At 38.6% G+C, this 13,714-nt stretch overlaps 1 protein-coding gene across 3 annotated transcripts; it reads right to left on the bottom strand.

The window, feature by feature from the left end:
- Positions 1-641: 641 nt before the first annotated feature.
- Positions 642-12,678, bottom strand: rabgef1l (RAB guanine nucleotide exchange factor (GEF) 1, like). Of its 3 annotated transcripts, none has more exons than XM_038694361.1 (9): positions 12,560-12,678; positions 11,662-11,849; positions 11,348-11,517; positions 8,461-8,642; positions 7,223-7,304; positions 6,972-7,104; positions 6,766-6,857; positions 4,388-4,644; positions 642-3,614 (listed from the first exon to the last, which is right to left on the bottom strand). In XM_038694361.1, exons 2-9 carry the CDS (start codon positions 11,832-11,834, stop codon positions 3,186-3,188), a joined length of 1,518 nt encoding a protein of 505 aa, XP_038550289.1. In that variant the 5' UTR covers positions 11,835-11,849; positions 12,560-12,678; the 3' UTR covers positions 642-3,185. The 3 variants fall into 3 exon arrangements, with proteins under 3 accessions (XP_038550289.1, XP_038550288.1, XP_038550290.1); XM_038694360.1 differs by having other exon boundaries at positions 12,524-12,673; XM_038694362.1 differs by having other exon boundaries at positions 8,461-8,639; positions 11,662-12,676.
- Positions 12,679-13,714: the final 1,036 nt, after the last annotated feature.

Genomic DNA, 13,714 nt, shown 5'->3' with positions numbered 1-13,714 from the left:
AATTCTACTAGTTGAATTATTTTAGCATTATTTTATGATTGTATTTCTATGTACCCAGTTAATTTGTCTAACTCTATTAAATCATCATCTTAACCTTGATTTTATATTTGTAAATTTTACACACAATAAGGACAGTGGATTCTGTCTCACACTGAAATTCCTTTATGAGGGAATATCTTTGTGGCCACTGTGCACAGGAGAAACATTTCAGCTCTTTCATTGTAAATATGGGCATGCGAGTACCGTTTTAAGAAACATATGTGAACCTATCTTCAAAAACAATCTATCTATCTATCAATCTAAACTATCCTCCAAAACAAGCTGACATTTAACATTATTTATGTTTTTATATATATATATATATATATATATATATATATGTATGTTATAGATGTAGATAGCTATTCCTACTTTACAATGACTCTTTGTCTCTCTGATTAATACCACAGTAAGGAGTTACACTACTTGGCACAGATATATTTGCATGTACTGTTGCTTTTGAATGTCATTTTCTTACTTTGTTTATTAATAATTTTGAATAGTTCTTCATGTTACCTATAGCTTTATATTGTTGTTGTGCTGTTACAGCAAATCTGAAATTACTTCATAAATTCATTAACTTCACTGGGGAAAAAGGTTAATCAATCTCCAGAAAAAAACTTTTATTTCTTTTACTTTTATTACCATCCTTTTCATTTCTCCACTATGATACAGAGCTATATAAATAGTTAAATTCTCAGTGGGTCAAACTCTTTACTTTATCCTAGCTTGCAAATTCATGACAGTCATGTGAAACAACAGGATGGATAGGAACTTGCACACGATTGCATTTTCACATACACCCATAGATACAAATAAACCAATACTGCCCACAATAAGTTACATTTAAATAAAAGACAGTATTTAGTTCCTTTCTCCCAAGTGATACAATAACAAACCTATAAGGTTACAAAGATGTTTTAGACTTCTTTAAAATACCTGATAAATGGCTTCTGCATACAGTGCAATACGAAGTTATTCAAGCTATTGTTTAAGTCTTTAAGTCTTTTCTCAAACTGAAATTAGACAGCAACTGCACATTTAAATATAGCAACATAAGGAAATCGTAGCAAAGGGAAGCAAACATACAACTCTCCAAAAACATTTCCTTCCACTACATGACTGCCAAACAGACACAGTTGAAATACATCTACACTGTTAGTCACCAATTATCCTTTCAACTGACTGTAGCCATTACTTCCTTCATTAATGTATTTCTGAATTAAGAGCTTTAAAATCAAACAGAGGAAAAGTGCTTTAAAGTAAATTCAATCAGTTATGTTATGTCGATTCTTCTGTGCGAGTAAAGCAACCAGTATTAGGAGTGTGTTCACGGGGAAACATCCTTGTCTTCTAACCTACAAAAAACAAAAACCTTTATTTTTATGGGGCATGCCTATGACACCCTTTTGAGAAATTAAATGAATAGATGAACATTTTACTATTCAATGAATTAGAATTCATGTAACATGTCTTCAAGCAATGTTCTTTACTACTGTAAATATTACAGGATTAATGTCTCCTATTGCATCTTAAAGAATCGATACCCACCACTCTATAGAAAAATAAAATCACTTCTGTACATCCAGCTTATGACTGGAGTAAGACGCTTGGCATGACAACAAGACTACAATATCCATACACACAACGGGAGGACTTTATGATTTGTCGACATTTACAGAATGTCCATGCAAAACGCTTACATTCACACGTACTTTCCTGCATGCACAGCCGCCGCACCCACGCACATCTCTTTCTTTCCGGATATCTCTCCGCTGGACATGGAAATACAGAGTAAATACAGCACAAATCACGAGCATGGCCTGGAGGGCTATTTTAGTAAGGGGAAGTTTCGCATTATTCACATTTCTCAATTTCCACTGCCAAACACATATTTTGCTGAATATTCCTGTTATGTTATTAGAAATGACCTGGGCAGTGAGGTTCTGAGTGTCACTTTGCAGCCTTCGCTTCTCAATTTACACCTGGAGACATCACAACAAAATAACAAAAACCTTGTCTGAAAAGTGGTGAATAATGACAGAAATATCTTTTAAAAATCATGTTTTAAAAATCACATCCAAACATTTATCCTGCACAAATGTAACAACAAGGACCAAGAAGTACTGAGGTACTGAAGACGCCATTGTGGGTGACCAGCAGATGTGTTCAGGAAGAGCTCGGAGTGGAGACAGTTTGCTCCTTTGCATTAAAATGAGTCAGTTGAGGTGGGCTGGGCATCTTGTCAGGATTCTTCCTGGATGCCACTCTGTGGAAGGTTTCCCTGCACATCTCACTCGGGGGAAGCACCAGTCAGAAGCAGGGGCTGGGGTGTGGGGTGAGGGGGGTTATATGGGAGAATATTTCCCAAATATCCTGGGAAAACCAAGTAAATGGCTGGGTCAGTACAAATCTGCTTATCCTGAAACTGCAGAATGTGTTACCACAGGTGCTACGTTGGAGCCTTGACTGATCAACCATAACAAAAGGCATGGAGTATACTTTGCCTCTGGGACTCTCTCTGGGACATTTTGGGAAATGCTTATTCACTTTCTTGCTGAGTTTGATGACAAGATCGATACCACTCACGCATCTCTCCGTTATTACGAAGCTGAAGCCCAGAGACTGTTACCTTAGCTTAGCCTAGCACAGACTCGAAGCCACTAGCACCCTTAAAGCTCACAAAGCAACAAGTCACCTTTGAACGAACTAGATATGTTTTGTATGAACTAAACAGACAACATATAATGTGTTAATTTCTGTGCTATAGAGGTGTGATGGGTGGATTTTTGTGGACTGAGCCAGGATAGCGGTTTCCCCGTTTTGAACCTTTATGCTAAAGAAAAGCTAACCGGCTGTAGCTTCATATTCACCATGACACGAGAGTGGTTTTAATTTTCTCATCTAACATTGCAAGAAAGCGAAAAAAGTGTTTCCTAAAATGCTAAACTATTCCTTTAATTTAATAAATCTGTATAGTGTAGTTCCAGGTTCTCTAGGACAATGGATGGATGGAATAGAGATGTCTGGAGCTGAAATGGGATCCATATTGGATGTCTTTTTTATGTGCATACAGACAGCAGGGAAAAGGGGGAGGGTGGAATAAAGCCTCTAAGGAAATTTTATTTAGAGCAGAGCACTTCACATCAACCAGCAAACACTTGCGGTTGCAGTGGTGGGGGCAGGAGCTCATTCTCAACGTTATCAGCGTCAATTGCTGATGAAGCCGCAGAGGTTGGCCCACTGGCTGTTGCAGGAGTGTTTTGTGTTTCTGGTGGAAAGCTCTCCAGAACGCTCTGCACCTTTTGTTCCACTTCGTCCGTCCAGTCGATGAGGTCGCTCTCCAGCTGGCGAGCCTTCTCCATGACCCTCTCCTGCCTTTCCCCGAGCCCTGTAAGAAGGTCCAGCCGTTTGTGGACCTGATTGAGAGCCGCGCTGCCTGAGGAGCAGGAGGAAGCCCCAGTGGCCTGTGGCCAGTGAGGGGATGCCTGGCCCGACATGTAGAGCTCAAACTCCTCAGAGCTTAGGTTCAGAGACTGGCCATCCAGCTTCTCAATGAAGGCCACCGCACAGCACTGGGGAGAGGGGATGCAGAGAGTCATTAGAAGAAAGCCTCACCTATGGAGATCATCATTCTGTAACATCAATGCACTTAGATTAAAAACATTTCTTATTTGGCATTTATTGGACAGCTGAGTCAGATAGGAAATCACAGGAGAGGGGGAGGGTATGCCTTAATTATTTTCTTCTGGTGTTCATGACCAATTTATACTAACAAAACAATGAAAATAAAGCAGACCCTAATCCTAATCCTTAAATGTTTCAGACACTGTAAAACTTTTTTATTGACATTCAGTGAATTCCAGAAGGTAATTTCTGACAAAGGGCTGTAGGTTACTTTTTTAATAGTAACTTATATTCTCAGTGAAGCAAGAGGCTCAATAAATAAAAAAGTAATAAAGCTGTAAGGCATGTTCCACAAAATGTTAACATGTCTTGTGGGTACATCGCATCATGGTCTAATACAACAGTCCTTCAATAAATTCTAGTATTGTAAAGGTTATAATGTTAAGTTTCTGTTTAAAGTATTTTATATATTGGCCTTTATTCAAGTGAATGATCATTTTGGAGGTTGCAGTTTGTGCCACTGTTGAACTGCATTGAATTTTACAGAGGAGTGTTATATCACCGACCTTCATTGAAATAAAGTTGAATGGACAAAATAATAGAAACACCAGTAAGTGTAACACTACACAATAAAACAGCACCACAACTTCCTTAAAAAAAATCTGGAAATATTGACACTCAAACCACATAAATGCAAGCAAGCATGTACTCATTTGCTCACCAGATTAGTGAAGTAGTAACCATCCTCTCCAGTCATGAGTCTGCTGGGGTTGCTGAAGCGGGTGATATACTGGATGTTAGATTGCAGTCGCGGAGGGTTTGCTTTTAGCACAATGTAGATGAGCGTGGGGAGGAAGTCATCCGCAGACGCAGCCTCTTTCTTGCTGACTTTGATAGCGTTGAAGATGTGCTTGCTGCAGCGAGTGATGCACCCCAGCTTGTCCTTGGGCACGCGCTTCGAATCCATTTCAATCACATCTGACGTGATGCAGAGATTTCACAAGATAATACATTGTTTATCTAAAAATCTTGAAGGATCTCAGGGTACCCCCAAAAGTTAAATTTAAGACTTTTAAAGACCATTTTAATACCACCTAGGATGAAATTTAATACCAACTTCACTGCCGTTTAATGGAAAATCTGTATTAATTTTAAGCCTGAGAAAATTATTTACATGAATTTAATAAAACATTTTATTATAATGCATTCAAATTTAACACACTATAGCATGGGGTGTTTTTGTACTTTGATAAGATAAAATGAATCAATGACGTCACTTTGTGTTGAAAAGTGGTGGGGACATAAGGGTTCAGATTAAGGGTGTGACGATACACTTGGCTCACATGCACAATTCACAATATTGGGTTCACAAGAACAAGACAAGAAGATATTTTAACACTATTTGATAAAATACTCGTTGCTGAAATATATTTAAATGGAGGTCTGGGGGTCCACTAGAAAATTTCCTGCATTCTGGAGACATTTTCTGCACCAATTTATGGTAGAATTGTCTTTATTTAAAAAAAAGTGATTCCGATTTTTCTAGCTTAAACTTTTTTGAACAATGCACATTTGTGTCTTTTATCTTTAAAATTGCATTGCATGTTTTCCTATTGTGCAAATAAACCTTCCTCAAAGTATTTTCATTTGTTTTTTTTAACATTTCTTGTTGCAAGCCATTTTTCAGAACATATTTAACAAATGCTTTAAACTAAAATAAAAAGTGATGGAGACATGTCCCCAGTATCCCCAGTGTAAATGACACCTATGAAATTAATACAATATTTGTGCACCAAGAACTCTTAAGGGGTGAAATCAAAAATACAAACAAATTGTGTGGTATGAGTTGTTGCAATTAGTTACACCTTGGCTCGATAAGGTAATGCAGAGGTCATTAATAGGCGGACCGCCTCTCCGGACCGCCGACCTACAGCCCATTTATTATTGAGACTTACTACCTCGTGACGGAGCGTTTCTATTTTAACCCGCGCAGCTTTTCTAGCATTTACTGTACTGGTTTAGAGGACCAGGAAACTCACAGACCAATCGCATGTGCTCCAATCGTCTCATGTGACGCTGCTCAGCCAATCAAACCTGTGCATACCGATGCTTGCGAGTCGAGTCCGCGAGATTCACCAGAGACGTTTTGGAAACACACCCGAATTGAGGAGACGAAAGATAAAAGAGATTTCACATGACTTTTAATCTAGAATGTACAGATTTTTACATGTACATTCCTCCCACGGGCAGTTCAAAACCAGAATATTGGAAATATTCTCTAACTGGACCTCTTTGAAATCTAATTGAATACCCCTGAGTATAATATGCCAATTGCTTCAGTGATTATTCATCCTGTTCTGTTTTTCTAAAGCATCTAAAGGCTGCTTGAAATATAGTAATGGCTTGAAAGCAGCGGGGATAAGGAGTTGGGCTCCGGTTTGTTTTTCCCTCGTTCCCGTGATCGGCTTATCTGGGTGATATAAGTTTAATGTGTGTTCGTTTGATGTTTCCATTGACATAACGTTAGCCTACGACAGCGGCGCAACACCGACACACAGACACGGTCCTCGTCTCATACACATCTGTCTCTCCGTTGCTGTTGTATCATTCAGTGACCAGTAACCTTCTGCGGGTCTTCCAGCTCTGCTGTTCCATTAGTGTGACTAGCTTGCACACTGATCAGCTTGTCGTGCTAACCTCAGCGCCACTGCACTCAGCCTCGTCCGCCAACTTGTTCGTATCTCTGGCTTTCTGACTGATTAGCGCAGAGCTGGATGCCAGAGCTCTTGCACCGCGAACACTTCACAGTTCAAAGCGTAAAGCTAAACACTGATGTAAACAGTAATGTTACCTGTACTGCCATACAACATCAGAGTCACACCAAACGGAGTAAATTATGAAGTCTCACAAAGTATTCATTTATGATGTTAATTAAAAAAAAAATTTAATACTTTGGTAATGAAAATTAAGACTTTTAAGGCCTTATATTTGGAATATGAAATTTAAGACTTTTTTAATACTTTTAAGACCCCGCGGGTACCCTGGATCTCTAAAGGAACTTTCTAAAATAATCTCTAAAATAAACCTAGTGACACTTACCGGTGATGGCTTTGACTACACTATCAGACACCACAGGGATCTCCTCATCTACAGGAACACACAGCATCTCAATCGTGACCCAATGCAAGGATCTGTAACAGAACACAATAAGTAACTCTCAGATGTAGTTATTTTACCTGCAACTGTGCTTGTGCTCAGAGGGAATGCAGCAAAATTAAAAGCATTGTTATAACTTTGTTTCTAACCTAATTCTCTTCTGAATGGCCAGGTCTTTCTTCTCATCGTCTGTGGTCTCAGGACAGAAAACCTCCTTGTAGAGACGAGTCATCATGTACTTCTCAACTTCATCCATAATGCTCTCTACATGGTCTGACGAACCTAGGGACACAAGCACAATAACAGAGATATACAGAGCCAAGACATTGTACACTGTATAATGTTAGCGATATTCAACGATGATAGCTGATTCTTCTTGAGTGTAAGAGTTAAGCAGTACCTCTGAACTGGGTCTGGAGGCGTTCTGAGAGGTTCTGGTAGAAGTCCTGCACACACTCTGACAGCTCATCTGCACCCATGTCCTAAACAAGGAGCAGAAATGAACAATTCAGATCAGATTTAATTGAATTTCAGCATACAAATTTGCTAATGGTACAGGAATAGTTTTCAAAACAGAGTGATTCATTGTGCAAGATTTTAATTCTGATGTTACCTGTTTAAATGTGGCAATTACTAGAAAGCTTTAATTGATAAATAGTTAACATCTAAAAAAAAAAAAATTCTAAATTTCAAAAAACTGAAGGAGCATATTTTATTTCTCTATTATATATGAACAGAAGCTTGTTTTCATTTGCAGCAACAATGTGAGACAGTCAGCATCTCACTTTGAAGCATTCAAGGTTTCACTTGCTGCAGAAAAAATTGTTTAAGGTATTTGACAATGTCAAGAAAAATACAAATGCTCCATGTTTTTTTAAGCATTTCAGCCGAGACAGTTTCATTCAGGGATTACAATGCTGGAAACAGAGAAGTGTTTTGTAATAAATTAGGACAGGTGGTAATGACACAGTACAACAGATAAACAAGTTGACACGTGGTTAGGGTTGGGTATCGAGAACCAGTTCCAAGTTGGTACCAAATTTACAAGAACCGTCGCTAAAACACATGCATTTCGATTCTGCTTATTGCTAAGTTATTGCATTTTTCAGTCGTGCTCCTGATTAAACTGCAGTGAGCATTTTACAGTCCATCAAAGTGTCACTTATCTGCCAGGACCTGCCACGCGGACCTAATGTCACATCATTTGTTATGCAGTACATCAACAAAGCATGCGAGAAGAGAGTTCTTCGATTTACATTCCTTGACCATGGCAGACTGCCACAAACACTCAATATTTTGGCTTAGCTTCACTAAACGAGGGAACGACACAGCTAACGCTAACAGTATTAACATCTAACACACAGATGAGCTGATTCACCTTTTATAGTGAAGGATTCACTGCTCTACTACAGAAACTCCTTTCACTTTAGCCATGAAGGGGAAGATGAGCGAGGAGAAAGTGGATGAATGACACAGAGCGCTGACAATTTGATAAGCAGAACTGAATTTAAGCCATAGTAATTTGTTAACCGATTGTCAGGACTTCCACAACTATTTATAGGCAAGAATGAAATGTTTCCCTAAAAGTTAATTTCCACAAACACACAAAAACATGATGAGTAATCCACTTCAGCTCACCCGCTTGTAGACCATGCTCTCAGTGAAGGCCCGGCACTGTTTGAAGATCTCCCTGCCAGGCTTCAGAGGCTTGAGAAAGTCAATGAACTCTCGTGTTGCCTGGTCACTGTCCACAGAGGAATGTCGGGTTGTAGAGGAGCTGGGGCTCGGGCTGGACTGCGTGTCAAAAGGAGCAGCATCTGCTTGAAAACATTTAATGTTACTTTAATCAAACACTACACTCCATTATCTCCTAACATCCCTTACCACATGAGCCGCTATGTGCTGGCCCCTTTTAACCATACTGTGAGAGGGTTATCAAGCTACAAATCCAGGGAAGAGGTTGAACCAAAGTAACAGTTTTAGTAACTTCAGTCTTCTTGCTTAATATTTTTGCAGGAAAACTGGTCACCAGAACCAGTTCCGCATATAATGCAGAAGAAAAAGCAAAAAAAGCTTACATCAAGCAAAACAAATAATGAATAAAAATATCAGTACCACTCTACAACGACCCAGTTATCTCTCAACTCAAGAACAGCAAAATAACTTTCTATAAGCGATCCAAATGGCTCGTGAGGAGTTGGAGTTCTGGTTAAAAATTAAGTTTCTGAATACTTTTTGAAGTTGTGGACAAATCGGTGGACGATATTACTGTGGAGTGGAGTGGTGGAAAATTGAGGTTTGCATTATAGTTTTGTCACCAAAAGAACTTATATGGGAATTTTTGTTTAATTTTTTAATTCTTTTGACACGGATAGTATTTATATACACTCACCTAAAGGATTATTAGGAACACCATACTAATACTGCGTTTGACCCCCTTTCGCCTTCAGAACTGCCTTAATTCTACGTGGCATTGATTCATCAAGGTGCTGAAAGCATTCTTTAGAAATGTTGGCCCATATTGATAGGATAGCATCTTGCAGTTGATGGAGATTTGTGGGATGCACATCCAGGGCACGAAGCTCCCGTTCCACCACATCCCAAAGACTCTATTGGGTTGAGATCTGGTGACTGTGGGGGCCATTTTAGTACAGTGAACTCATTGTCATGTTCAAGAAACCAATTTGAAATGATTCGAGCTTTGTGACATGGTGCATTATCCTGCTGGAAGTAGCCATCAGAGGATGGGTACATGGTGGCCATAAAGGGATGGACATGGTCAGAAACAATGCTCAGGTAGGCCGTGGCATTTAAACGATGCCCAATTGGCACTAAGGGGCCTAAAGTGTGCCAAGAAAACATCCCCCACACCATTACACCACCACCACCACCAGCCTGCACAGTGGTAACAAGGCATGATGGATCCATGTTCTCATTCTGTTTACGCCAAATTCTGACTCTACCATCTGAATGTCTCATGACTAATGACTCATCAGACCAGGCAACATTTTTCCAATCTTCAACTGTCCAATTTTGGTGAGCTCTTGCAAATTGTAGCCTCTTTTTCCTATTTGTAGTGGAGATGAGTGGTACCCGGTGGGGCCGCCTCAAGGTTGTGCGTGTTGTGGCTTCACAAATGCTTGGCTGCATCGGTTGTAATGAGTGTTTATTTCAGTCAAAGTTGCTCTTCTATCAGCTTGAATCAGTCGGCCCATTCTCCTCTGACCTCTAGCATCAACAAGGCATTTTCGCCCACAGGACTGCAGCATACTGGATGTTTTTCCCTTTTCACACCATTCTTTGTAAACCCTAGAAATGGTTGTGTGTGAAAATCCCAGTAACTGAGCAGATTGTGAAATACTCAGACCGGCCCGTCCGGCCCCAACAACCATGCCACGTTCAAAATTGCTTAAATCACCTTTCTTTCCCATTCTGACATTCAGTTTGGAGTTCAGGAGATTGTCTTGACCAGGACCACACCCCTAAATGCATTGAAGCAACTGCCATGTAATTGGTTGACTAGATAATTGCATTAATGAGAAATTGAACAGGTATTCCTAATAATTCTCTAGGTGAGTGTATATGGCAACTTAAAGAGTCGTATTGCGGATTTGGACCATGATCCACCTAGAGTTAGATCTGAGCAGCCACGGTGAAATATTTCTTGACTTCCTTACAGATTCTAAATGCTGTTTTAAATGGCATAATCAAATAAAAAATTTTACATCAATGTCAGTAAGAGGAAAAGCTATAGTGAACTATTTAATAAAACCCCATGACTGTCTGGTGTCAGATCTTATGCACAGTAATGATTATATTTAAGGCTGGAGTTGAAATAACGGAGGGAAACATGTCACTCAAACAAAAAGAAGATATTGAACTCTTTCTATCCTCCAATATGTGTTGCTCTGCATTGTTGGACTTTATGTAACAACTTGTACACAAAGTTGAGTTGATAGATGGTATAATCAGTTCTGTGATATGTTAATCTTAGAAATGGATAAATGTCAACCTAGTAAATCTAATTAAAATAAGGCTCATCAGGAAAGAAGGAGCTCTGAAACCGTATTGGAAATTATAACTTAAAAAGCTGTGGAATGAAAGGAAAACTACATTTTTAAGTGTAATGATCCTTTGAGTTGACAACAATTGAGAGAGAGATATAGTCAAGCATAATTTATGTTTGACAGGAATTTAAAATTCTAAACTTAACAAAGTCAAAAGGTCTTTAGTGACACAGTCGAGAACAGGAATCCTTCCTCTGGCTGTTAAAGTTGGCAGATTTAATTTTAATGCTTATAAGTTGGCTGTTTTTGTTTCTAAAGCTTGGAAAAAAACATCAATATGGTTTATTTCTTTAACATTATTCATCATGAGATTTATGTTGCTACTCTGGTTCCTGTTTGGCTGGGCATAGTATTTAGACACAATAATAATAAAAAACAACATACTTTAAAACTTTTTTAAAGATCTGATAAACAATAACTAGCATCTTATATAGTTGGACATATGCAATAGTATATACCTTTTTTGGGTGGTGTTTTTGAGGAAGGAGTAAAAAACTTTGTGACTGTGTTGACTTTGCTGTACTTTTCCTTGGTTTTTCTTTCCTCGAACTTGCTGAAGGGTGTGATAGGTTGTGACTGGGCCTTCTGATGTCTGCTTGCATAAGCTTCCTCTTCCTCTCTCTGCAGCCTGGGAGGGAAAAGAAAGTAGTAGTTGCCAGAAAGACAGACGGACACAGGAGCAAGACAAAGATATAAAGAGGTAATAGAACAAAAGATACAGTATTTGACTTTTAGGAATACATGTACACATGGCACAGAGAAACAGACAAACCTCTCAGCAAGTGCCCAATCTTCTTGAATCTGTTTTTGCTTTTCTCGCTGATTTTCCTCTCGCCAGCACTTTGAGCACAGGCCCTGCCAACCAGTGTTGCCATAAAAACCACATCCTTTCTTGCAAAGCAGCTCTGATTGGTCCAGATGAATCCCACGCCGCTGGCTCATCATCCTTCACCAAAGAGACTGCTGGAGAGACCACAAGACAGAAAACTTAAACAACGAAAGCAGTGAGTACGACCTGCAACCAAAACGGTGCATTTTCGTGTGCAAATAAAAGACAGTCCCCATTCTCAGTAATCCATTCAAGATTGCTAAAACCTTTCTACGGCTTTGATTCGTAGCCGAGCTCAAGTCCATATCATCACACGTCCAGCTAATTTGGCATAACGCTACAGTTCTTTCTTGTAAGTTAGCACAGTCCAAAATTAGATTTTTTTTTTGGGGGGGGGGGGGGCAATAGATCTGGTGTAAGTGAATGTATCTGGCTTCGACCTGTGTATTTGTTAGCATTAACTTTAGCTAATAGCCAGCAGCTGACTCTCATTGTACTGAACTGACAGAGCAATTAAGTTATTTTAACACATAATTTCCCCTCAAAACAGCGGTGTCCCGTAGTAACAATAACTTCCTCGTTGTGGAATAGTATTTTATTGTCGTAACGTTATAGAAGTATGTTCGCGCTGCAAAGTTTGTTTTATGCTCAAAAACGCGAAATCAACAAGCTAATCTACAGCTAGCTACCAATGTTTACCCAGGCTAATTACAAAGCTAGCTACGGTAAACACTTAACTAGCTAAAGTGACGTTGCGTTAATGAACATGCTCAATGCTGGCTACGCGAGTTGTGTGTCAACATACACTCTCATTCGCGATGTCAAAAAGCTATCGGGTAACCTTGTCGTCGCTCCAGCTGCAGTCTACAGTTAGTGAATGTTTACATTAGCACAGCACTTAGCTTTGTCCCACCGCCATTTTGTCTGAGTTGTTTCTTCTTCTCTGATTTCTGTCTGAAGGTGGAAAAATAGGTTAACAAAGTGGTTATCGCCGCCCAGCGTTACCACACTGCAATAGCCATATTATTCATCATATTGTCAAGAACTGAAATCACTGTTTTGGTCTTAGATCCCACATTTTGGTAAACATAACCTATTGAGACTGTAATGCATTGTAAAGAAAACTATAACACATTATAGTATGTTTTTGAATATATCAAGTTTATCATGTTGTGGTCATCAAAGTTTTAAGATATGTGTGTAGCAGAATAACACTTTAAAAAAAAAAGACATGAAGGCATATAGGGTCCCAACTAGACATGGCATTGTATTTTTTTCATGCAAAATCTGAAAAGTAACCATTAACTAAAGCTGTCAAAAGGAAAAAGGCATTAAAAGGAAATACTCAAGTAATGTAGGCTACAAGTACCAAAATATTGTACTTCGGTAAATGTACTTAGTTACTTTCCATTTCTGACTTTCTCTTATATTTGGTTCTCACTGTTTATGGAAGAAGAAAAAGCTTATAATAATAATAATATCAGATGTTTTACTTAAACTGGTAATAAAAATGTAAACAATGTAACACATCTGCTTTAATATTTGCTGTATCTGCACCATTTTTATTTTTATCTAGTCCATAACAATGTATCTTAAATTCTTAATGTGCAGTGTAACTATCAGCTGTTAAATAAATGCAGATATTTGTATCCTTTACAAAGCAGTGATATTGTGAAAATAAATAAAGTAGAAGTCCTGCATACAATCACTGATGCATAATATTACTTTTTATATAGCCTACCGTTGGGTAGTTTAATCTACAACAATGCAAACATATTTTTTAGATGATCATTTGTTTTGTATGTAGAATCTTGACCTAAATGGAAACTATGACATGTAACCTAGTAAAAACTAAAGTAGTATAAAATGGAAATACTCAAGTAGGCCTACAAGTATACATAAGTAGGATGTTTTGTTACTTTCCTCCAATGCAGTGAGTGTAGGTTTCTACAAAGGAAGTGTGTCTAATAGCCTATTGTTTTTATAATTAATAAAT

The sequence above is a fragment of the Micropterus salmoides genome, unplaced genomic scaffold (assembly GCF_014851395.1).
Source record: "Micropterus salmoides isolate LMB-PRFRI ecotype aquatic unplaced genomic scaffold, ASM1485139v1 Ms_hic_scaffold_3, whole genome shotgun sequence".
NCBI classification, from domain to species: domain Eukaryota; kingdom Metazoa; phylum Chordata; class Actinopteri; order Centrarchiformes; family Centrarchidae; genus Micropterus; species Micropterus salmoides.
The sequence above is the reverse complement of the archived record's forward strand: the minus strand, read 5'-3'. Positions and strand labels throughout refer to the sequence as shown.

Coding starts and splice junctions, on each gene's coding strand:
- rabgef1l (XM_038694361.1), bottom strand. CDS start 11,834: ATGATGAGCCAGCGGCGTGGGATTCATCTGGACCAATCAGAGCTGCTT. Junction 8,643..11,347: donor AAAAACACCACCCAAAAAAG/GTATATACTATT, acceptor AATGTTTTCAAG/CAGATGCTGCTCCTTTTGAC. Junction 7,305..8,460: donor AGAGCATGGTCTACAAGCGG/GTGAGCTGAAGT, acceptor CTCCTTGTTTAG/GACATGGGTGCAGATGAGCT.